Raw genomic sequence first — 24,163 nt, 5'->3', positions numbered from 1 at the left:
ACCCAGCAGATACGACGCCTCCAACTGTATCGGGTGCTAGGGGAAAACCTTTCGACGATCGTGCTTGCGGTGCGCACACACCTACTTGGAATTGACATGAGCAATCACTCGAAGAGCAAGAGAAACGCCCCTTTCTGCTCCATGTCTAATAAAGTAGACGAATCCTTCATGAACACAAACCTAAACACTACCCACAAAAAACAAGCTTAAATGACTATACTTGCAAAATAATAAAAGATTAATCCGCCACAGGGACAAGTTGGATTTTGTGCCTGCACAGGCAGGCTAAAAGAGAGGAAATAACAGAGTGGGGCCCTTTTTGTATACTTTTTGATCCAAAATGCTGGCTCTGAAGAGTACATATGTGGTTTAATGTTTTGAAAAAAATTGTGTGGGTGAGACTGTCTCCATGTTCAATTTTGTCGTCTGCTGAATCTGCCAACAATTGTGCCAAATACGATGGTGGTTTTGTGATATGGATACATGTCCGTTAGACTGAGATCAATAATTTATTTCAGACAGGCTACTAAGATGTGGAGAGATTAGTGAAAATGAAACAAGATAATCTTTACATCAGGAATACTCATAAATATCAGTTTTATAAGTAGAATGCAGTTGATTATTTAACATTTAAAAGTGATTTAATATTTAATATTTAAATATGTTTACCTGTATTAATTTGGTCTTGTCATAGTCTTTGCGATGTCGATAAATACATTGGCTGAGTATTGCATAAAGTTTTTCCAAGTGAAATATATTGTAGTCTCTACTTTTTTCGGTGACAATCTTTAACAGTTTCTGGGGGGGAAATGTATACATTTAAAATTGTGTTAAAAATCTGCATTGGCTTTTGACAATCTGAACATATATAATAAAGACAAGACATTTCAATGGCAAAATAACTGGGGACTTTTGTATCATTAACAAAAAAGTAATACACAAGAGAATAGTTTTCAGAAAGAATTGAGCTATGCCTGTTAGTGTTAAGCAAAAAGAGTTATTTTTTTATACTTCAAAGAAAAAGGAAGCCTGAAAATTCTGAGCCAGACCAGCAATAGCACAACACTGTCATGTGAGAGATTACTGTTACAAGTTAACTCTTCTCCCAGAACAGCAGGAAGTGACTCGTAAATGACTAAGCCATTCCAGCAGTAACTACATCTTGCCTCACTTGACAAGAGGAATGGATGTTGAAATGCAGTGCCTTCAAGAGTGGGTGTCAGGCCATAAGATGCCCTTAAGTTTCATTCACCCCAAGGAAATATAGCCAGATAACCCAGAGAGTCAGTGGGCTGGGAGACAAAAAGAACGAGGAGTACTTGTGGCACCCTTAGAGACTAACAAATTTATTTGAGCATAAGTTTTTGTGGGCTAAAACCCACTTCATCAGATGCATGCAGTGGAAAATACAGTAGGAAGATATATACACACACACACACACACACACACACACACACACACACACAAAATGGGTGTTGCCATACTAACAATAATGAGAGTAATCAATTAAGGTGGGCTATTATCAGCAGGAGAAAAAAAAACTGTTGTAGTGATAATCAGGATGGCCCATTTCCAACAGCTGACAAGGTGGTGAGAGTAACAGTAGGGGAAAAAAACATTAGCGTGGGGAAATAGGTTTTACTTTGTGTAGTGACCCATCCGCTCCCAGTCTTTATTCAAGTCTAATTTAATGGTGTCCAGTTTGCAAATTAATTCCAATTCTGCAGTTTCTCATTGGAGTCTGTTTTTGAAGGTTTTTTTTGTTGGAGTATTGCGACTTTGAGGTCTGTAACTGAATGGCCAAGGAGGCTGAAGTGTTCTGACTGGTTTTTGAATGTTAAAATTCTTGACATCCGATTTGTGTCCATTTATTCTTTTGCATGGAGACTGTCCGGTTTGGCCAACGTACATGGCAGAGGGGCATTGCTGGCACATGATGGCATATATCACATTGGTAGATGTGCAGGTGAACGAGCCTCTGATAGTGTGGCTGATGTGATTAGATCCTATGATGGTGTCCCCTGAATAGATATGTGGACAGAGTTGGCAACGGGCTTTGTTGCAAGGATAGGTTCCTGGGTTAGTGTTTTTGTTGTGTGGTTGCTGGTGAGTATTTGCTTCAGGTTGGGGGGCGGTCTGTAAGCGAGGACTGGCCTGTTTCCCAAGATCTGTGAGAGTGAGGGATTGTCCTTCAGGATAGGTTGTAGATCCTTGATGATGTGCTGGAGAGGTTTTAGTTGGGGGCTGAAGGTGACGGCTAGTGGCGTTCTGTTACTTTCTTTGTTGGGCCTGTCCTGTAGTAGGTGACTTCTGGGTACTCTTCTGGCTCTGTCAATCTGTTTCTTCACTTCAGCAGGTGAGTATTGTAGTTGTAAGAATGCTTGATAGAGATCTTGTAGGTGTTTGTCTCTGTCTGAGGGGTTGGAGCAAATGCGGTTGTATCTTAAGAGCTTGGCTGTAGACAATGGATCGTGTGGTGTGGTCTGGATGAAAGCTGGAGGCATGTAGGTAAGTATAGCCACAGACTTTTCCAGGGGAAAGGGGCTGAGATTCTTCAACTTGCCCCATTTGGTCTGCTCTACTGTGGAACAGGAGATGACGGAACAAACAGAAGCAGCTCAATTAGGAGGTGGTCCCATTCAGGGCTGAAAAGCCCCAGAAATTTTGGTCCCTCAAAGAGGAGCAGAAGGAGGAAAGAATTTTCTCACTGCTGCATCACCCCCAAAAAAGCTTTAGAAGCTGGGATAGCAGTGGTAAGGCTGTGAAAATGTGCGCATGGTCGTCTGGGTGGCTCGTACTGTGTCCTCGAATGAGGAAGCCCTAAGGAAGCAGTCATCCAAATATGGGTAGATAACAATACCCAGTGTTTGCAGGCACGCCACTATGACAGAGAACCTTGGAGAATACCCTGGGTGCGGACGAGATGTTGAATGGGAGCACTCTGTACTGATAATGATCCTGGACAGTGATGCTGTAGGAGACAGTCTGGCAGACTCTCAAGAGACACTATATGCCCGCCCAAGGATCCCAATACAGCCATTGGTCGGGGGGAGGGGGAAGGACATAGGTGGTGGAGGTGCCCAAAGAGGCCTGTATCATGATTACAGGTCAGCTCGATGGAACTGATGGCCTCGGTGCTGGCATCTGCACCAGTCTCTGTGCCGAGGTCCGAACCTGCCGCAGTGCCACGTGGTGGGAGAAGGTCCCTGGGCAGTGGAGGAGCACGCACTTCCGAGGCGACGGACTGGGACCCTCTGGAGTAGGGACAATGGGCCTGATGGCACGCCCGCACGGTCCAGAATGGCCACTTTCCCGACCGCAGCACCACGGGGGGGGGCTTGACCTGCCTCCTGTATATAGCAGCACTGTTCTGACCAGTGCTGGCTGCACCTCAATAGTAGGACTCCACCTCTGAGTCCAATGACTGAGACTCCAAGCATGGAGACCATGGCAGTGCCCAGTGGGACGGTGTTGGGGAATGGTGCCAAGGGGAAGGTGACAGCGCCGCGCTCACTTGAGGTGCTGGAGGTCTGTCTCGCCTGGCAGAGGACTGCCGTGCAGTCATAGCAATCAGGTCCCTAGCCGCCTTGAATGTGTCTGGGGTGGAAGGGAGCTCCAACTCCTCCACCTGACACACTCTAACAGGAGAAGCCATTGGCACTGGACTCAATGGACACCTGTGCTGGCCCGAAGTCACCAGTGCCGCCTCCTGAGAGATAAGCACCAGGTGCTCCTGCATGGGACGTACATAGTTAGCGGTTTGTCCCAGCTGCTCTAATCGTGGGTGAGTGCCCTCTATAAGTCTTCTTGTGCCTCTTGTGAGGCACCAGTGAGTGCAAGCATGCTGTGCTGCCGCTGAAGATGCGGACTTCGATGCCGGGGAGGGACAGTGTTGAGGTTTTCTATGCATAGAGTTTCCATCGTGCTGTAGCCTCTCTAACCAAGGCCACTGCACTCCGGATGTGCAGAGTGCCGGGTCCAGCTGGCCCGGGGCCGGTTGGGGAATGAAGGGCTGCCTCCATGAGGAGTTGCTTAAGCCTGAAGTCCCTTTTCTTCTTGGTTCTAGGGTGGAATCCCTTGCAAGTCTTGCACTGATCTGTTTGATGGGATTCCCCCAGGCACTTCAAGCAGGTGTCGGGAAAATAGCCCTTTGGCATCAGTTTATGGCAGGTCCCGCACAGTTTAAAACCTTGGGATCGAGGCATGTTCCCCCCCCTAAGAGGGGGAAACAAATGTGGGGGAGGGCCCCAAACACAAACTAACTAACTGAACTACAACTAGTACCATCTAACTATTTACAGGCTGGAAGAATAAAAACCACTAGGGGAACACTTGCCGAAGCAAAAGAGACGAGACACTCAGCTCCAATGACCATCACTGGTGGTAAAATGGAACTGAGGAGGCGGTAGGTTGGCAGGGCCCTATATGCGGCACCATGAAGGTACGACTCCAGGGGGCACCTAAACTGACCTGACTGCTACTGCTAGGGGAAAAACCCTTCTAACAACTGTGCACATGGCACGCACACACCAACTTGGAATGGACATGAGCAATTACTCAAAGAAGAACTGAAGGTTAAAACAGACCACTCTGGTTAGCCCAGAGAAGCTGTAATGAACCTCATTGTTCAAGCTGTGCGTGTGTCTCTGTCTGACCTGCTTGGCCAGATTCCAGATGAGAGCCCCGACTCCTTCCAGCAGCCAACTCTTATCCCCCACCTCTCCAGTCCTTTGTTCTTGAGCTGATGAATGTTGCTTAGCTCCTCTGCAGAAAGGTGGGGAAATCTATATCCCCACCTATGTCTCTTAGCCTGAGCATAAGAACATAAGAATGGCCGTACTGGGTCAGACCAAAGGTCCATCCAGCCCAGTATCCTGCTTACCAACAGTGGCCAATGCCAGGTGCCCCAGAGGGAGTGAACCTAACAGGTAATGATCAAGTGATCTTTCTCCTGCCGTCCATCACCACCCTCTGACAAACAGAGGCTAGGGACACCATTCCTTACCCATCCTGGCTAATAGCCATTAATGGACTTAACCACCATGAATTTATCCAGTTCTCTTTTAAACCCTGTTATAGTCCTAGCCTTCACAACCTCCTCAGGCAAGGAGTTCCACAAGTTGACTGTGCGCTGTGTGAAGAAGAACTTCCTTGTATTTGTTTTAAACCTGCTGCTCATTAATTTCATTTGGTGGCCCCTAGTTCTTATATTATAGGAACAAGTAAATAACTTTTCCTTATTCACTTTCTCCACATCACTCATGATTTTATATACCTCTATCATATCCCCCCTTAGTCTCCTCTTTTCCAAGCTGAAAAGTCCTAGCCTCTTTAATCTCTCCTCATATGGGACCCGTTCCAAACCCCTAATCATTTTAGTTGCCCTTCTCTGAACCTTTTCTAATGCCAGTATATCTTTTTTGAGATGAGGAGACCACATCTGTAGGCAGTATTCAAGATGTGGGCGTACCATGGATTTATACAAGGGCAATAATATATTCTCCATCTTATTCTCCATCCCCTTTTTAATGATTCCTGACATCCTGTTTGCTTTTTTGACTACCACTGCACACTGCGTGGACGACTTCAGAGAACTATCCACGATGACTCCAAGATCTTTTTCCTGATTAGTTGTAGCTAAATTAGCCCCCTTCATATTGTATGTATAGTTGGGGTTATTTTTCCCAACGTGCATTATTTTACATTTATCCACATTGAATTTCATTTGCCATTTTGTTGCCCAATCACTTAGTTTTGTGAGATCTTTTTGAAGTACTTCACAGTCTGCTTTGGTCTTAACTATCTTGAGCAGTTTAGTATCATCTGCAAACTTTGCCCCACTACTTTTTACCCCTTTCTCCAGATCATTTATGAATAAGTTGAATAGGATTGGTCCTAGGACTGAGCTTTGGGGAACACCATTAGTTACCCCTTGTAGCGGGGTGGTCACCCGCTCCTGCTCTGAGGGGTTTAAAAACAGTGCTTGGAAAGGATGGGGTGGGGGGTGAGAGAGAACACCCTGGGCTGATTGGGGGAAGTAGCTGCAGCTGGGCCACGCCCCAATCAGAGCTCAGCTGGCCCTATAAAGGCCAGGGCAGCCAGAAGCTCAGCAGTCGCTCTCTGAGTGCAGAGAGAGAAGGGCCTGGCTGCAGGGAACTAGAGCAGAGTACCTGGGTGGAGCAGGGCTGGGGAAAGGCTGAGGAGCTGGGGAGCTCCAGCCTGGAAAGCCCCAGGCTGTGGCCTAGTTAGGCCAGGAGGTACTGGGGGTTGCAGAGGGCAGCCCAGAGATAGGCCAAGGCAGCAGGCCCAAACCCAACCTTGCCTGTGATGAGTGGCTGATATTGCAGTCTGCCCCTGGGCGTGGGGCTAGATGGTGACTGGCAGTAGCCTGATACTGAGGCAAGGTAGGGTTAGTGGGTGGGGTTCCCCTGGGAGGGGAGACCTAGTGTGTGGGTACTGCCAGGGCGCAGCACCCCGAGCAAGGGGCACCGGGGTCCTGGGAGGGACACGGGGCCCAGAAGTAGAGAGCAAGGCAGATCACCGGCCCGCAGAGGGCGCTCCGGAGGCTGGGTCGAGCTAATTCCCTGAGAGACCAGCAGGAGGCGCCGCAGGGGTGAGTCCAGCTAGTCTACACCCCTCCATTCTGAACATTTACCATTTATTCCTACCCTTTGTTCCCTGTCTTTTAACCAGTTCTCAATCCATGAAAGGATCTTCCCTCTTATCCCATGACAACTTAATTTACGTAAGAGCCTTGGTGAGGGACCTTATCAAAGGCTTCCTGGAAATTTAAGTTCACTATGTCCACTGGATCCCCCTCGTCCACAAGCCTGCTGAGAGAAAACAGTCCTTTCCTCCCTTTTAATGGGTAACAATACAGCATATAGGGGAAACTGAGGCACACACAATTATTATAGAAAATTCCCACTTCGTCACACTTGGCATTATTGGTAAAATCACATTTAGCTAGAAGAATCTGATAGTTTCAGATCCTGAAATGGAGGGAGATGGAAGAGAAGACTTCTTCCTAGGAGGTTGAGCTGCTTGTGTCCCTTATTAGACAGAATAGCCTTTGGGTGTTGCTGCCTTGTTCTCTTCGTAGCTGCTTGTATCACCGAAGAGTTAGGTAGTGGGTGCGAGAATAAAATGAAGTGGATGGAACAAAGTAATGCTTCTTGGCCTTCTTTGCAGTGGGAGCACAAGAAGCAGAAGTGTGCCACAGAAGCTTTGCTGGGTCCCTGATGGCCTTGTTGACTTGGAGGGTCATCCAGCTGGGAGTGAAAGGCTGCACAATGTCCAGCAATTGTGCTGTGGCTCCTGAACTTCCACAAGCTGAATCTGGAGCTCGGACACCACTCTGTGCAGGAGCACCTCCTACTGTCTGAAGATGGAGTAACTGCCTCATCCAGTGAAAACAATGAAATTGTCCCCAGAGCTAGCTTGCTTTCATCTTCTAAATACTCCAACGGGCTGGTTGGTGTTGGCCAGGCAATGGTAAATAGGGCTCATGTATTGATCCTGGGTGTCTAGGAAAGGGCTCCCATAGCCCTCAGCAGTGCCAGTACGAGAGATCAACTGGCACGGGAGAAGGACCCCATAGCACAGGGTACTACCTGTCCCTTGCCAATCATGTCTGGCCCAAGGCCCAGACCCAGATCTTCTAAGGGCTTAGGTGCAGGGCCGCCTCTACCTGCTGCTACAGAGATGCCTGAGGCACTTCCGACTCATGGGAAGAAAAGGCTGGATCCTGGATTATTGGTGGGACAGAATAGCAATGTCTGCATACCGAGGCTGGCAGGTGGGATGGGAGAACAACCTGCATCCTTGGGATAGCCTCTTCCTTTGGCGTAACAATGACCCGGAACAGAGATGGTTCCAATAGGAGAGATGAATGAGGACGGGGACAGCAAAAATGTTCTCTGGGAGACATAGGTCTCAGGCTGCGCTGGGATGAAGGGAGAGTCCATTGGTGGACCGTCGGATCCGAAGCTTCTTTGGTCAGAGTAGAAGTCGGATCCATCTGGGGCCACATTATAGGCACCACGTTGACTCTAGATAATGAAGGGAGCACCAGAGGCTGTTTGTCCTTAGCTACTGGAACTAGTGCTGAACTGACAGATCTGTATCCTTGAATGCCACTTTCTCCTGCTAAAAAGATTTACTTGTGCCTAAGTCCCTAGTGCCCACATGCGCAGGCTCTCCTGACTTTGACATGGCCAGGAAGAGATCCTCTTTCTTCTGGGCAGTCTTTGAAGACTGTTTATCCCTATGCCTATGAACGTGCCCCTTAATCTTATGGGAAGCCGCCTTTTTAGGCTTAACAGTCTTAGCCTCCGTCCCTGCACTTGTGCTTAAAGGGGCACTGACTGCTTGATAAGATTAATGTACCAGGGATTGGGGGTGGGGGGGAAGGAGAGGCGGCCCCGGCCCCGATCTGACTGGGGTCTCATTGCTTTCTCCATCAAGTAATTAAGCCTTGGTTCCTGACTCTCTCAAATTCTGGAGAGGCATCAGGCCACCTTTTATGCGCTCAGTTTGGAGTACGAGGACAGCTATGGTGCATGTATGGACCAACGGCCACCGCTTACCAAAAATTCAAGACTCAGGAGCATGGTGCACATGCATACCCAAGTATGAAATAAACATAGGGACCATCACTCAAAGAAAAGTTGTAACATCATGTTTTGAAATAAATCAATTAAGTACATATTACCACCTTATCCAAATAAACTTGGTGTGAGAGAGATAACTGGAGCCTGAAGCTACTTTACTATGTTTTGAATGCATTCCTACCAGAAATAAGATCTTTATATTGGGAACCTAAGTTTAAAAAGTTTCATGATCATAGTAAACACTGTATTAATAGCTACCACTACTAAGAGCTTTTAAATATGTGGTTCCAAAATTTAACAAGTCCTTTTATGAATTAAAATCTGGACTGTAACTGATCTTTTCTAGGATTTAGTGGAAAGCAGAAATAGAAGGCCACCACCATTTTCATCAGGGAAAAAGAGCTATAATTATCTCAATCTTCAATTAACCAATGACAGTTATAGCAAGTTATTAGCTTATTTAACCCTACTTCAGTGTTCAGAAAATAGAAAGTATACATACTTTAAGATCTTCGTAGTCCACAATAAGAGGGGAAGCTGGCTCAGTGAGGATCTCTATGGCTTTCTCAGCACTGATGAGCTGCTGCTGTTCTACTTGAGAACGTCTACAACGGGTCATACGAAGTACACACACATCTAGGATGAAAAATTAAAAACTTTAAAAATCAGGATTTCTGTCAAATTATCTGGATTAATTCATAGACCAAAGATCCAACAGTTCTGTTGAACTAGACTAGGATGTCCTCTCTCTCTGGAGTGAGAAAGGCAGGGCTTCAAAATGGAAATTGCACTGCCCAGTGATTTCCTGTTATTGGCATTTCCCAGTTTGAGATGTTTGGTTTGTGCTTCTTTTCCAGTACACACAAGAGGCAGTTCAGACTTCACCATGCCATGTCCCAAACAACCCTCTCTAGATGAAAGCATCTAAAGCTGTAATGAAATGCTAAAATCTTATTAGCTGATTAAGCATAAATTCTTAACTATATACATGGATTTCAAAGCAGCTAATGTAAAAATCACTCAAATGGTTTCTCAAATGGGAAAGACTGGGTAGAAAATCATAATTAGGTAACATAGGCACACACAAATTGCCATACTGAATCAGATCCACAGTCCATCTAGTCCAGTATCCAACACTGGATACTTCAGAGGAAGGTGCAAACAACTTACATGAGGCAGATGTGGGATAAGTCACACCCTCCCCCCCCAATTAATCCCTAGCAGTTAAACGATTTAAATACTGGAGCATAAGGCTTAATATCTCTTCCAAGAATTGTTTGCATTAACTATAACACCTCTGGATATTCCTATTATCCATAAGAGTGTCCAATCTCTTTTTGAATCTAGTTAAGTTTTTGGCCTCAACAACATCCTGTGACAATGAGTTCTACAGTTTAATTGCATAGTTTGAAAAAGTATATTCTTTCAAGATAAACAATCCCAGCCTCTACAATTTCTCTTTATATAAGAATTTTTCCATGCCCTTAATCATTTTTATCGCCTTTTTCAGAACCCCATAGTCTATAATTTTTTTTTAAGATGGTGTGATCAACCACTGCACACAGTATTCTAGAGCAGTGTTTCTCAACCTTTGAGATACCAGGGACCTGCTTGCTGCTTTTCTAAACTGGGTCAGTGAAATCTCAGGGACCAGCGCTGGTCTACAGACCAGTCATTGAGAAACACTGTTCTAGAGGAGACTGCACTGTTGAGTTATACAATATTTTCCATGTTATTCTCCACCCCATTCCTAATGCATCCTAGTATCTTGTTTGCTTTTCTGACTGCAGCTATACATTGAGCAGAGGTCTTCACTGAGCTGTCCACAATGACACCCAGGTCCCTTCCCAAGTTGACACAATTAATTTAGAAAACTATAAGGTATACGAGTAGTTAAAAGTTCTTTCGGATGTGCCTCAATTTGCACTTAGGCTTGGTCTACACTTACCCCCCAATTCGAACTAAGGTACGCAACTTCAGCTACGTGAATAACGTAGCTGAAGTTCGAAGTACCTTAGTTCGAACTTACCTCGGTCCACATGCGGCAGGCAGGCTCCCCCGTCGACGCCGCGGTACTCCTCTCGTCTAGCTGGAGTACTGCAGTCGACGGCGATCACTTCCTGGTTCGACTTATCGCGTCCAGACAAGACGCGATAAGTCGAACCCAGAACTTCGATTCCCAGACGCCGAACTAGCGGCTGGGTGTAGACATACCCTTAGCAAAATATGGTTACTCACTGTGACGGTTTGGATTACAGAAACCCCCTTGGGAGCTGCCACCCGATGTGCAAAGACTACCCCTGCTTCTGTTTTCCCTGCCAGCTCAGGACTCCAGCACCCTGTCTTGCTGAGCCAGACACTCCAGTCTGCTCTAACAAAGACTCAGGGTCTGAATCACTTGTCCCAAAGCTGCAAGTTTACCTGAAAACAGCTCATAGAAGTGTGCTTGTCTCTAGCACTCAGATGCCCAACTCCCAATGGGGTCTAAACCCAGATAAATCCGTTTTACCCTGCATAAAGCTTATGCAGGGCAAACTCATAAATTGTTCGCCCTCTATAACACTGATAGAGAGATATGCACAGCTGTTTGCTCCCCCAGGTATTAATACATACTCTGAGTAAATTACTAAATAAAAAGTGATTTTATTAAATACAGACAGTAGGATTTAAGTGGTTCAAAGTAGTAACAGACAGAACAAAGTAAGTCACAAGCAAAATAAAATAAAATGCGCAAATCTATGCCTAATCAAACTGAATACAGATAATCTCACCCTCAGAGATGCTTCAGTAAGTTTTTTCTCAGACTGGACACCTTCCAGGCCTGGGCACAATTCTTTCCCCTGGTACAGCTCTTGTTGCAGCTCAGGTGATAGCTAGGGGATTCTTCATGATGGCTCCTCTCCCTCTCTCTGTTCTCTTCCACCCCTTTATATATCTTTTGCATAAGGCGGGAACCCTTTGTCCCTCTGGGTTTCCACACCCCCCCCCCCGGAAAAGCACCAGGTTAAAGATGGATTCCAGTTCAGGTGACATGATCACATGTCACTGCAAGACTTCACTACTCACTTGCCAGCACACACATATACAGGAAGACTCACAGGTAAATACAGCCATCTGCAGACAATGGGAGTCATCAAGATTCCAAACCATCCTTAATGGCCCACACTTTACATAATTACAATAGGTCCTCAGAGTTACATTTTATATTTCTAGTTTTAGATACAAGAGTGGTACATTTCTACAAATAGGATGATGATCACACTCAGTAGATTACAAAGCTCATAATGATACCTTACAAGAGACCTTTTGCACGAAGCATATCCCATTTGCATTATAGTCACTTATTATCAAATCTTTATAAAACTATCCCAGTTACATCATATTCACTTATTATCATGTTTTTATAAAACCATATAGACTGCACAACGTCACACTCACCTTCTCCTAACTCGTGTTCTTCGAGATGTGTTGTTCATGTCCATTCCAACCAGGTGTGTGCGTGCCGCGTGCATGCCAGCCGGAATATTTTTCCCTTAGCAGCGTCCGTAGGGTCAGCCTGGGCGCCTCCTGGAGTCGCGCCATCATGGCGCCCAATATAGGGCCCTGATGACCCTCCACCCCCTCAGTTCCTTCTTGCCGGCTACTCCGACAGAGGGGTAGGAGGGTGGGTATTGGAATGGTCATGAATAACATCTCGAAGAACAACAGTTACGAGGTGAGTAACCGTTTTTTCTTCGATTGTTCATGTCCATTCCAACCAGGTGACTCACAAGCCAAAGTTCAGGAGGTGGGGTTGGAGTTATCTACTGATTGGAGCACAGCTCGTCCAAAGGCTGCATCGTCTCCAGCCTGTTGTGTGATCGCATAGTGTGTCGTAAATGTGGACCACGTTTTCACTCTGCAGATTTCCTGGGTGGGGACCTGCGCCAGGAACGCAGCTGAGGCGGCCTGAGCCCTGATGGAGTGAACAGTGATCGGCGGGGCAGTCACCTTCACCAGGTCATAACACTCCCGAATGCAGGATGTGATCCACGACGAGATGTGCTGGGATAAGACAAGGAGGCCCTTCATTCTGTCCGCCACTGCTATGAAAAGCTGGATGAACTTCCGGAACGGCTTAGTCCTCTATGTCAGGGGTGGGCAAACTTTTTGCCCTGAGGGCCACATCGGAGTTGCGAAACGGTATGGAGAGCCGGGCAGGGAAGGCTGTGCCTCCCCAAACAGCCTGGCCCCTGCCCACTATCCACCCTTCTCACTTCCCGCGCCCCTCAGAGCCCCCAACCCATCCAACCCCCCCTGCTCCTTGTCCCCTGACCATCCCCTACCCCCCACTCCCTGTCCCGACAGACCCGCCTCCTATCCACACCCCCGCCCCTGACAGGCCCCCCGGGACTCCCATGCCTATTCAACCCCCGCCCCCCGAACCTCCACCCCATCCAACCACCCCCTGCTCCCTGTCCCCTGACTGCCCCTCAGGACCCCCTACCCCTTATTTAACCCCACTACTCCCCGCCTCCTTACCATGCCGCTCAGAGCGGCAGGACTGGCTTATTGGAAAGTCTAGAAGGTGGGCGGGCGCAAGCCGCGCAGCCCGGAGCACTCCCCACGCAGCAGCGTGGCTGCAGGGGAGGGGGGACAGCAGGGGAGGGGCCGGGGGCTAGCCTCCCCGGCCAGGAGCTCAGGGGCCAGGCAGGATGGTCCTGCAGGCCGTAGTTTGCCCACCTCTGCTCTATATAGAAGGCCAGCGCCCTGCGTACATCCAATGAGTGAAGCTTACGCTCCCTATTGCAGGAGTGTGGCTTGGGGTAAAACACTGCGAGGAAGAGGTCTTGGCTCATGTGGAACTGGGAGACAACTTTAGGGAGAAAGGCCGGATAAGGCCTGAGCTGGATCTTATCCTTATAAAAAACTGAAAGGGGGCTCAGATCTAAGGGCCCTAAGCTCCGACACTCTCCTAGCTGAGGTTATTGCCACAAGGAATGCCACCTTGTAAGAGAGAGAGAGAGAGAGCAGGGAGCACATTGCCAGCGGCTCAAATGGAGAGCCTGTAAGCCTGGTGAGGACCAGGTTAAGGTCCCAAGCCGGGACAGACTGATGTGTTTGTGGGAAGAGTCTGTTGAGGCCTTTGAGGAAACGGCTGACGATAGGGTTTGCGAAGACCGAGAAGCCATCTGCGCCCATATGGAAGGCGGAGATGGCAGCCAAGTGGACTCTTGATGACAAGGAGAGGTCCTGTTGTTTAAGGTGAAGGAGGTAGTCCAGTATGAATGGTATCGGGGCGAGCATTGGTGAGTGAGTGCATTGCTCCGACCAGAGAGAGAACCTCTTCCACTTGGCAAGGTACATTGCCCTCGTAGAGGACTTCCTACTGCCAAGGAGAACTTGCCTGACTTGATCCGAGCAGGTCAGTTCCGCAGTATTTAGCCATGGAGCATCCAGGCCACGAGGTGGAGCGACTCTAGGTTCGGGCGCTGGGACCAACGGCAAGGTGAGCGGGGTCGCCATGGACATTTCCAGGAGTGATGTAAACCAGTGCTGGCGTGGCCATGGTGGAGCTATCAGTATGACCCAGGCCCGGTCCCTGCGGATCTTGAGGAGTACCTTGTGGACCATCAGTATCGGTGGGAAAGCAGGCGGTCCCCCCCACAGGAGAAGGAAGGCATTTGCGATGGCCCCTGGGCTGTGATTCATGAAGGAGCAGAACAGTTGATATTTCCTGTTGCCGCATATGGTGAACAGGTCTACCTGGGGAGAGCCTCAGAGATGGAAAATTGAGCTCACTACGTCCGGCTGGAGGGATCACTTGTGGCTGTGAAAAGTTCATCTGAGACTGTCCACCAACTCGTTCTGTACTCCGGGGATGTATGAAGCCTGCAGGTGTATTGAATGCTCTACGCAGAAGTCCCACAGTGCGAGGACTTCCCGGCACAGGGGAGAGGAGCGTGCACCCCCGTTTGCTGATATAAAACATCGCCGTGGTGTTGTTCAGGAGGACTGCAGCCATGTGTCCCAGCAGTTTCAGGCAGTTCCTTGCTGTGGTCGTGGGGAACTGCCCGAGGCCCCGTATAATGTCCCCTAGCGACCGGAACCTGGCTTCCGGGAGGTACGCCCTGCCTTGGGTCTAGTCCAGTACTGCACTTATGAATTCTACCCTCTGCACAGGGGACATAGTGGATTTGGCCTCAAACTAGGTCTCCTTTTCAACGAGGAAGGAAAGAGTCCAGCGGAGGGCAACAAAAATGATTAGGGGTCTGGAGCACATGACTTATGAGGAGAGGCTGAGGGAACTGGGATTGTTTAGTCTCCAGAAGAGAAGAATGAGGGGGGATTTGATAGCAGCCTTCAACTACCTGAAGGGAGGTTCCAAAGAGGATGGAGTTCGGCTGTTCTCAGTGGTGGCAGATGACAGAACAAGGAGCAATGGTCTCAAGTTGCAGTGGGGGAGGTCCAGGTTGGATATTAGGAAACACTATTTCACTAGGAGGGTGGTGAAGCACTGGAATGCGTTACCTAGGGAGGTGGTGGAGTCTCCTTCCTTGGAGGTTTTTAAGGCCCGGCTTGACAAAGCCCTGGCTGGGATGATTTAGTTGGGAATTGGTCCTGCTTTGAGCAGGGGGTTGGACTAGATGACCTCTTGAGGTCCCTTCCAACCCTGATATTCTATGATTCTATGATTCTTATGAAGTCGACCTGATCCTCCACCTGGGCTCTGGAGCGGCCTTTGATCAGCCAGTCGTTGAGGTATGGGAAAACTTGTATCTGGCGGTTGCACAGGAACGCCGCGATGACAGCCATGCATTTGGTGAAAACTCGAGGGGCTGCTGACAGGCCGAAAGGGAGGACGGCAAACTGCTAGTGGCTGTTGCTCACCACAAATCTGAGGTAACGTCTGTGTTGTGGAACTATTGCTATTAGGAAATGCGTGGCCTTCAAGTAGAGGGCGGCGTACCAGTCTCCTGGATCCAATGAGGAGATAATGGAGGTTAGCGAGACCATGTGGAACTTGAGCCTTTTTACAAACTTGTTGAGCTGCTGCAGGTCCAGGAAGGGTCTGAGGCCCCCCCTTGGCTTTCGGTATTAGGAAATACCGAGAGCAGAAGCCCTTGCCCCTTAGCTCCTGAGGAACCTCCTCCACTGCCCCCACCGAGAGGAGGGACTGCACTTCCTGAATTAGAAGTTGCTCATGAGAGGGGTCCTTGAAGAGGGACGGGGAAGGGGAGTGGAGGGGTGGGAGGGCACAGAATTGGATGGAATATCCCCTCTCTACTGTGTGGAGCACCCAACGGTGTGAGGTGATACGGGACCAGGCACGGTAGAAAGGGGATAGATGGGATGAGAAGGTAAGAGGGGATGGATCCAGAGTCCAAACTCGTGAGCCGTCCTCGACCGCACCTTCAAAAGGGGGGTCTGGGCCCGGGCGGAGGCTTGGGCTGACCAGAGTTCTGCCCCGAGGAGGGATGCTGCCTCCTCCTCCTACCACTCCTGCTTCGCCTACGAGGAGCGTCCTGGTGGTTCTGCGGCTGGTAGGCTCGCGGAGCAGGCTGAGGGCTAAAATGCCTGCACTGGGTAGCAGGCGTGTGAAGCCCCAGAGTCCTTCAAAACTGTGAAGTCTCTTATCAGTTGTTTCAGAGAAGAGGGACGAGCCCTCAAAAGGGAGGTTCTGTATAGCCTGTTGGACCTCGTGTGGCAGCCCAGAGACCGGCAGCCAGGAACCCCGCCTCATCACCACCCCCGTAGCCAGAGTATGCGAGGCTGCGTCCACCGCGTCTAAAGCCGCTTGTAGGGAGACCTAGGAGACCAACTTCCCTTCCTCCACCAGTGTGGAGAACTTCACACAAGAGTCTTGTGGCAGGAGTTCTGGAAACTTGGCCATCGCAGAGCAGGTATTTTGCCCATGTCTGCTTACAATGGCCTGCTGGTTAGCTATGCGGAATTGCAGGCCCCCTGTCAAATAGGCCTTCCTACCGAACAGGTCCAGTCTTTTCGCCTCCCTATCTTTTGGGATGGAGCTTTGGAAACCCTAGCGCTCCCTCTGATTGGCCGCATCAACCAAAAAGAGTCTGGGGAGGGTGGATATATAGCTGTTCGTACCCTTTAGATGGTACGAAATAGCGCCGTTTGGTTCTCTTGGCCATAGGGCCAGAGAAGAGGGGGTCTGCCACAGAGATTTTGTTGTGTCCACTACTGTTTTTATCAGTGGCAGGGCAACCCTTGACGGATCAGAGGGAGCGAGAATGTCCACAACAGGGTTCGACTCCTCTGCCACCTCCTCTGCCTGTATCCTCAGGCTTTTGGCAGCCTGTCGCAGAAGCTGCTGGAGAACTCGATTGTCCTCGAGAGCTGGGGCCGCCGATGTCCCCGCGACCGCTTCATCCGGTGAGGATGAGGAGGAGAAGACTGGCAATGGACCTTGCTCACTACCCTCAGCACCCTTCGGGTCCCTCAGCACACGGTATTCGAAAGGCTACGGTGCCGGTGGTGGGAGACTCGGTACCGTGGCCGGTGCCGGGGTTGCTAGTTCTGGTGGTGCTGAGCTTGTCGGTGCCGGAGCTGGAGCCCTTGGCAGTGCCGTTGACTGGAGGGTCGGTGCCAGAGCTGGTTGTAACAGCGGGGCTGTCACTTCAGTCGATGGTGCCGGTGTCGGCAGTGCTTGCGGGAAAAAAGGATGCCGAAGACACTGACGCTGACTGGGATCTTGGACTGTGGTCCTGACCCTGGCTCTGGTGGTATGCCCAGGGTGTCCAAAAAGGCCATTGGGAGGATGGCTGCCACTGCTGTGGCCATGGTGCCAGGTAGGGTTGGTGGCTCCGGCATGACCTGGACCTCCTGCTCCTCGATCTGCTGGAGCGATAAGAGTCTGCCTCCGACTCTGAGGTCTCCAAGTAGGAGGACCATGGAGGAGCAGTACCCTGAGTCGCCGGTGAGTGGTGCCAAGGGGCCGAGGATCGGTGCGGTTCCTCTGTCTGCGCGAGCCGTGCTGGGGATGGAGAACGGTAGGCCATCATTGCCTGTTTGCCCCTAGAGTGAAGGGAGGGGGCACGCAGTCACCGGCGACTTGTCCCTCTTTTGAGGGGAGGATGGCACCGGGAGGTGCATCAGGTCTCTGGCAGCCTCGAACGCCTCCAGCATCGATGGTAGCTGCAGGTGGTCGTCTTGGAGATCTGGGGACCGAGGAGGGTTCTGACTCGACTGGACCCTGGCTGGGGCAGGAGTCAACGATACCCTGGAAGGCTGCAGGGAAGAGGCAGTCTGTCCCGAGTCACTCACAGACACCGCTGACCCCTGGGGTTTCAATTGAGGAGACCAACCCCTCTTCTGCCTCTTCTTCTTTAACGGCACCGGGGATTGAGAGCGGTGCCACACCGAGGCCGGCTTCTTATGGCCTGAGCTGTGGCGGTGCTGAGGGGCCTTAGAGTCCTTGGTTGATGCCAATTCGCACACCGTCAGCGCCAGAGCACTGCACACCGATGAAGACGTACTGGGCGCTGGTTTGGCGGGCCCCGGGCTGGAGTGTGGCCGTAGCGCTGCCTCCATTAACAGAAGGTTAAGTCTCTGTTGCCGGTCTTTGAGGGTTCTGGGATGGAAACCCTTACAGATTTGGCACTTTTCTTTCCAGTGACTCTCTCCGAGGCACCGCAGACAGGATGAGTGAGGGTCACTCTTAGGCATAAACTTGCCGCAGTCCTCACGGAGCTTAAACCCTGGAGACCCAGGCATACCGCAGAAGGGGAAACGTTGTCGGGGGGGACGGGACCCCCCAAACAAACTAACTACTATTAAAGAAATAACTATTAACTAAGAAAACTATTTACACGGTATGCTATAAGACACTGCTAAAGTGCTTGCTACAGGAGCGAGCGATGTTCCAGCTAGCTGTCACTGGCAGTAAGGAGGAACTGAGGGGGTGGAGGGTCGGCAGGGCTCTATACTGGGTGCCATGAAGGCATGACTCCAGGGGGTGCCCAGGCCGACCCTATAGACGCCGCTAAGGGAAAAATCTTCCGGCTGGCGTGCACGTAGCGCACACACCCCTGCTTGGAATGAACATGAACAATCACTCGAAGAAGAATGAAGGATTTCATTTGCCATCCTGTTGCCTACTCTCCTAGTTTGATAAGGTCCCTCTGAAGTTCCTCAATCTATTCTCAACTTGACTAACCTAAATAACTTGTCTTATGTGCAAGTTTTGCTACCTCACTGCACACAAACATTAATAAATGTATTAAATAATATGGGACTTAGGATGGAACCAGGATGCACCCTACAATTAACCTTTTACCATGATGAAAACTGACCCTTTATTCCTATTCTTTGTTTCTGGTCTCTTAAGCAGTTTTTGATCTATGACCATACTTTCCCTCCAACCCCCTCACTATTTAGTTTCTTCAGTAGACTTTTGTGCAGTACATCAACTGGTTCCACTTTATTCACTACTTTACTGACACTACTTTATTCAAATTATTTTTTCAATCAATATACCACCTATAGATCTAAGACTTACTGGTCCGAATTCCCCAGATCACTGCTTGTGCCTCTTCAATATAGACAACATTTGCTACCATTCAGTTTGCTAGTGCAGTAGCTGTTTTTGAGAGACAGACAGACAGACAGACAGACATATTTTTGTTAGCAGCTCAGTCACTTCACACTTATACTCTGGATTTTGACCAGACAGACATCTGGGATATAGCAATCAGTTATGGACAAGAAAGAGGGAAAAACTCAGTCCCCCCCCGCTTCTTCCTAAAAATTAGTGCCACTGAAACTATCATTTGGAACATTGTACTTCCAAAGGCTACTTCTGATGAGAACTGCATGCTGAACCTGTCATATTTTATAAAGATGTTGGTGCTGGATATAAAGAAAAATAAGGGAGGAAGTAAAGTATGTAGATTTTAATTAAGCATTTAATTGAAATCTCTCAATACCACCACTTGCCTGGATATGAGCAATACTGGATAAATTGGAATCTGGCTGAAGGACTACACACAAAGGGCTATTACAAATGACCAGTTATCGGGATGACAGAAATGTTTCTAAATAGATACTGAAAAGGGATCTAGGAAGGAGGATAAACAGGTTATTAATAAAATAAAATATATTAATTTGGGAAGAGATGCAAACATTTTTGAAGGCCAATAAAGATAAAGGAATCAAGGAGAAATTAATAAAGTGGATAGGAAAACAAAGTGAGATTTCAACTTGAAGAAATACATGTAAATACATCTGAAGATGCTAATCTGACGGTAAAAAATTAAGCCGCAGCAATAGAAGAAGAAAAAAATAAAACCGGACGCCTCACGAAGAGGCAAATTAGACACAAGTCTAGAAAACAGTAATGTCAGAAGAGGCAGGGTAAGAGTGGATGGCAAATTAGACACGAGTTTGCACAGTGATATGGCAGCATAAGAAAGGCAAGGCAAGTTTGAAAAGAATACAAAGGCATCACATCACAGGACAGAGAGATAACAGTCCTATCTCTGGTACAACTCCACCTGGGATATCTGATTTAATTCTGGGCACCGTGTTATCAGGAAAATACTAATATAGTAAAAGGAACTGAGTGAAGAGCAACAGATGATTAGGCGCAGCTAGGAGGACTGATTTAAGAGGAAAGACTTTAAAATTAAACAAAGTTAAACGTAGGGCTTGGCTATACTTGCGAGTTACAGCGCATTAAAGGAGCCCCAGGCGCACTAGCTCACTACCTGTCCACACTGGCAAGGCACGTAGAGTGCTCGGACTCCACGGCTAGAGCGCTCCTGGTACTCCACCTCGGCGAGTAGAACAACATTTGATGCTCCCCCGCTGGAGCACCCCAGCGTCAGTGTGAATGAGGTGTTGCATTACTGTGCTCTAATCAGCCTCCAGAAATGTCCCATAATCCCCTTAAGTCAAGTGGCCACTCTTGTCATTGTTTTGGATATGCCCTTTAAAAGGTCCGTTTGACAGCCGGCATGCTTATTTGCTCCGAGACAAAGCAACCATTACTGTGGAATGCTGTGTGAGAGAGAGAGAGAGGCGGGGGAGGAAGGTCTGTTGCTGTCTGAACTTACAAGACAGCATGCTGACATGCTCTCAGCCCCCCAAAAACCCACTCTCTCTCTCTCTCCCCCCCCCCTACACACAGCGCACTCCCTGTCACACTCCACCCCACCCCACCCCCCATTTGAAAAGCACGTCGCAGCCACTTGCATACTGGGATAGCTACCACAATGCACTGCTCTCTCTGGCCATTGCAAGAGCTGCTAAAGTGGCCACGCCAGTGCGCTGGCAGCTGTCAGTGTGGACAGACTACAGCTCTTTCCCTACTGTGCTCTACGAAGGCTGGTTTAACTCAAAGCACTCTACATCTGCAAGTGTAGCCATGCCCATAGTTGGCTAAGTGATGACAAGAGATTGGCCTGGTTGGAACATTTATAAAAATATTTGAAGGATATCAACATTAAGAATGGAGAAGCATTATTTAGAATAATAAAAATATAAAATAAAATAGGATGAAATTGAGAAGTTTAAAATTAATAAATGTACAATAGGAAACAATATTTCATTAAGAAGAAGAGGGGATCAATGAGCTATTAGGTCTTTTCATCTCTAGATTCTGTGATTGTTCACTTACCATTACAATCTCTCTCTTCAGAGTTTTCTATTATTTGAGAATTGGGAATTTCTCCATTACATCCTTCACTTTCCCTTCTCAGTTCTAAAAGTACAGGAGTCTTATTGGTTTCCTTTTCAGATCCATGCTTAGCATTGTCACAGATGGCTCTCTCTTTCCCACCTTCTGCCTCAGATTTGTTTTCACAACCATTTGTCTGCCGTTCCTGAAGAGCAGTTTCCCCTTCTTCCACTGAAGAATCACGTGTGACCTCAGCTTCAGTCTGATCTACACTGGAATCATGATTTTCCAGCAACACTTCTCCATCACTCTCAATTTCATCCTGCTCTTCCTCTGGAATTTTGTTCTCTTTATTGAACTGAAAAATCTTCCTCCTCTTTTTTATACTACCCAAGGACCACCTATTCTTTCTGCGAGGTTTTTTCTTTGATAAAGCTACAAAAGAGTTAAAAAAAAACGAAAACAAAACCACAAGAGTAACCCAAAAATATTTGTCAAAATCATTTTTCAATATTGATATCTACATCCCAAGTCTTTCTTACTTGATGAGCAAGAAAAATGACCAAAGAGAAAGTTACTCACCATGTGCAGTAACGGAGGTTCTTCGAGATGTCTCCCCCTATGGGTGCTCCACTGAAGGTGCGGCAGTGTCCCGTGCCTGGGATCAGACATCTTCGGTAGCAATGCCCACTGGGCTACACACATGCTCCTCCCCATCTCACGCTGTGGATGGTATCTATATATAGCGCTGTGCAGTCCAATTGCCCTCTATTCCTTCTCTACCACAAAACTTACCTTTGAGCTCTGAAGCAGAGGGGAAGAGGGCAGGTAGTGGTGCACCCATAGGGACACACATCTCGAAGAACTTCAGTTACTACACAGGGTGGGTAACCTACTCTTATTCTTCAAGTAATGTCCCTATGCGTGTTCCACTGTAGGTGACTGGGGCTGGGGCTTCAGAGTGGCATCCAATAAGAAGAGCACAGTGCATCCTAGTGGGGCATCTGATGCTGCATCATGGGTAAATGTCTAAAAGCGTCTGCGCATGCCCAGGTGGCCGCTTTGCAAACGTCAGTGATCAGCACGTTGTTGAGGAGGGCAATCTAGGTGAAGAGAGAGCGAGTGGAATGCGCTCGAGTTCCGGGTGGAGGTAGCTGGTTGTATAGTTGATAACAAAAGGTATATGCACTAAGAAATCCACTCGGAAAGACGTTGTTGAGATACAGCAGCTGCCTTCGATTGTTCGGTCGTTGAGAGGAATAAGCATGGCGTTTGTCTGAAAGATTTTGTTCTATCAATGTAAAAGGCTAATGCTCACCTAACGTCCAAGGTGTGTAGCGTTGCTTCATGTTGATTGGTATGTGGCTTCGGGAAGAAGCAGGGATGGTGGATAGGTTGGTTCAAATGGAAGGACGACGGCACCTTACGTAGGAATTTTGGATGTGTGCATAACGTGACCTTATCCTTATGAAAAATTGTGTATGGGGGTATGCCACGAGAGCACCTATTCCTCCTATTCGTCAGGCAGACGTGATGGCTGTAAGAAATGCTGTTTTCATGGAAGGATGAACGTAGGTGCACGTTGCCATCGGCTCCAACAGTGGTCTGGTGAGACAGCGCAAGACAAGGCTGGGATCCCAGGGTGGAGAGGGATGTCGTACGTGAGGGTAAAGGTTCAAAAGGCCTTTAAGGATCCTCTTCATGAGCTGGGGGTGAATACAGAATAGCCATCTATCTTGTGGTAGAATGCTGTGATGGTGGCCAAGTACACACAAATGGAGCTTGTGGATAGGCACAATCTTAAGATCTAGAATATAATCTAGAATGAGAGGTAACGGGGAGTTCATCACCGAGACACGAGTGGCTATGCACCAGGATAGGAATATTTCCCATTTTTGGAGATAAGTATGGCGAGACGTGTCACGTATGCTATTTAAGATAATTTCTTTTACTGCCTCTGAACAGGTCATATCTGAATTCCAAAACCATGAAGGAGCCATGCCTTTAGATGAAGGAGACAGATTGGGATGGAGGATTCAGCCCATGTCCTGCAGGAGGATGTATGGAATCAGTTGCAGGGTTATCGGAGAACATACCGTCATACGTAGGAGGTAAGGATACCAAATTTGTTGTGTCCATGAGTATGACTCCGGCTCATTCCACTTGTATTTTGTGAAGTACCTGGAACAAGAGGGGGAAAGGTGTAGAGTAGTAGTCCCATGTAACAAGAAAGGCGTCTCCCAGAGACCCATGGTCTAGACCTGCCTGTATGCAGAATTGAGGGCATTTGGTGTTCTCTGTTGTGGCAAAGAGATCTATGTGGGGAAATCCCCAGCAGTTGAATATGTGCTGAAGAACTCTTGTATCTAGGTCTCACTTGTGGTCTTGTGATAATCGTCTGTTTAGCGAGTCTGCCATGGTGTTCTGGTGTCCAGGCAGATATGCGGCTGAAACGTTGATGTCGTGGTGGATACACCAGTTCCACAATTTTAGGGCTTCCGAGAATAGCAAGCGTGACCTCACTCCGCCTTGTCTGTGGATGTAGAACATGCAGGTGATATTGTCTGTCATTACTTTTATGGCCCGATGTCAGATTAGTGGGAGGAAATGTCGGCACACATTGTGAACAGCTCGCAGTTCTAGAAGGTTAATGTGCATGGAGGATTCTGCCGGAGACCATCTTTCCTGCATCGTGTGGGTCTGAAGGTGTGCTCCCCAACCAATTAGGGAGGCATGGGTTGTTAGAATCAGGGATGGTGCAGGTTGGAGAAAAGGGACCCCTGTTCAGACGTTCTGGGGTTATGTCCAGTGTAGAGTCCTTGGTCTTGATAAGCATGGTTAGGAGTTTGTGAAGACTGCGTCTGTGAGGTACATACATTGTGTAGCTGCACCTGGAGACAACGCATGTGCAACCCGGCGAGTTTTACCCTGA

General features: G+C 48.4%; 1 protein-coding gene across 1 annotated transcript in view; it reads right to left on the bottom strand.

The window, feature by feature from the left end:
- The window catches only part of ATAD2 (ATPase family AAA domain containing 2), a 114,908-nt gene that overhangs the window by 3,426 nt on the left and 87,319 nt on the right, over positions 1–24,163 (bottom strand). The window contains exons 25-27 of the mRNA XM_065400132.1: positions 21,232–21,666; positions 9,115–9,248; positions 670–798 (exon numbers count right to left, since the gene is read on the bottom strand). Coding sequence (XP_065256204.1) covers positions 670–798; positions 9,115–9,248; positions 21,232–21,666 — 698 coding nt within the window. The remainder of the gene's footprint in view (positions 1–669; positions 799–9,114; positions 9,249–21,231; positions 21,667–24,163) is intronic.

This window comes from Emys orbicularis, chromosome 2 (genome assembly GCF_028017835.1).
Source record: "Emys orbicularis isolate rEmyOrb1 chromosome 2, rEmyOrb1.hap1, whole genome shotgun sequence".
In the NCBI taxonomy this organism is placed as follows: Eukaryota; Metazoa; Chordata; order Testudines; family Emydidae; genus Emys; species Emys orbicularis.
The sequence above is the reverse complement of the archived record's forward strand: the minus strand, read 5'-3'. Positions and strand labels throughout refer to the sequence as shown.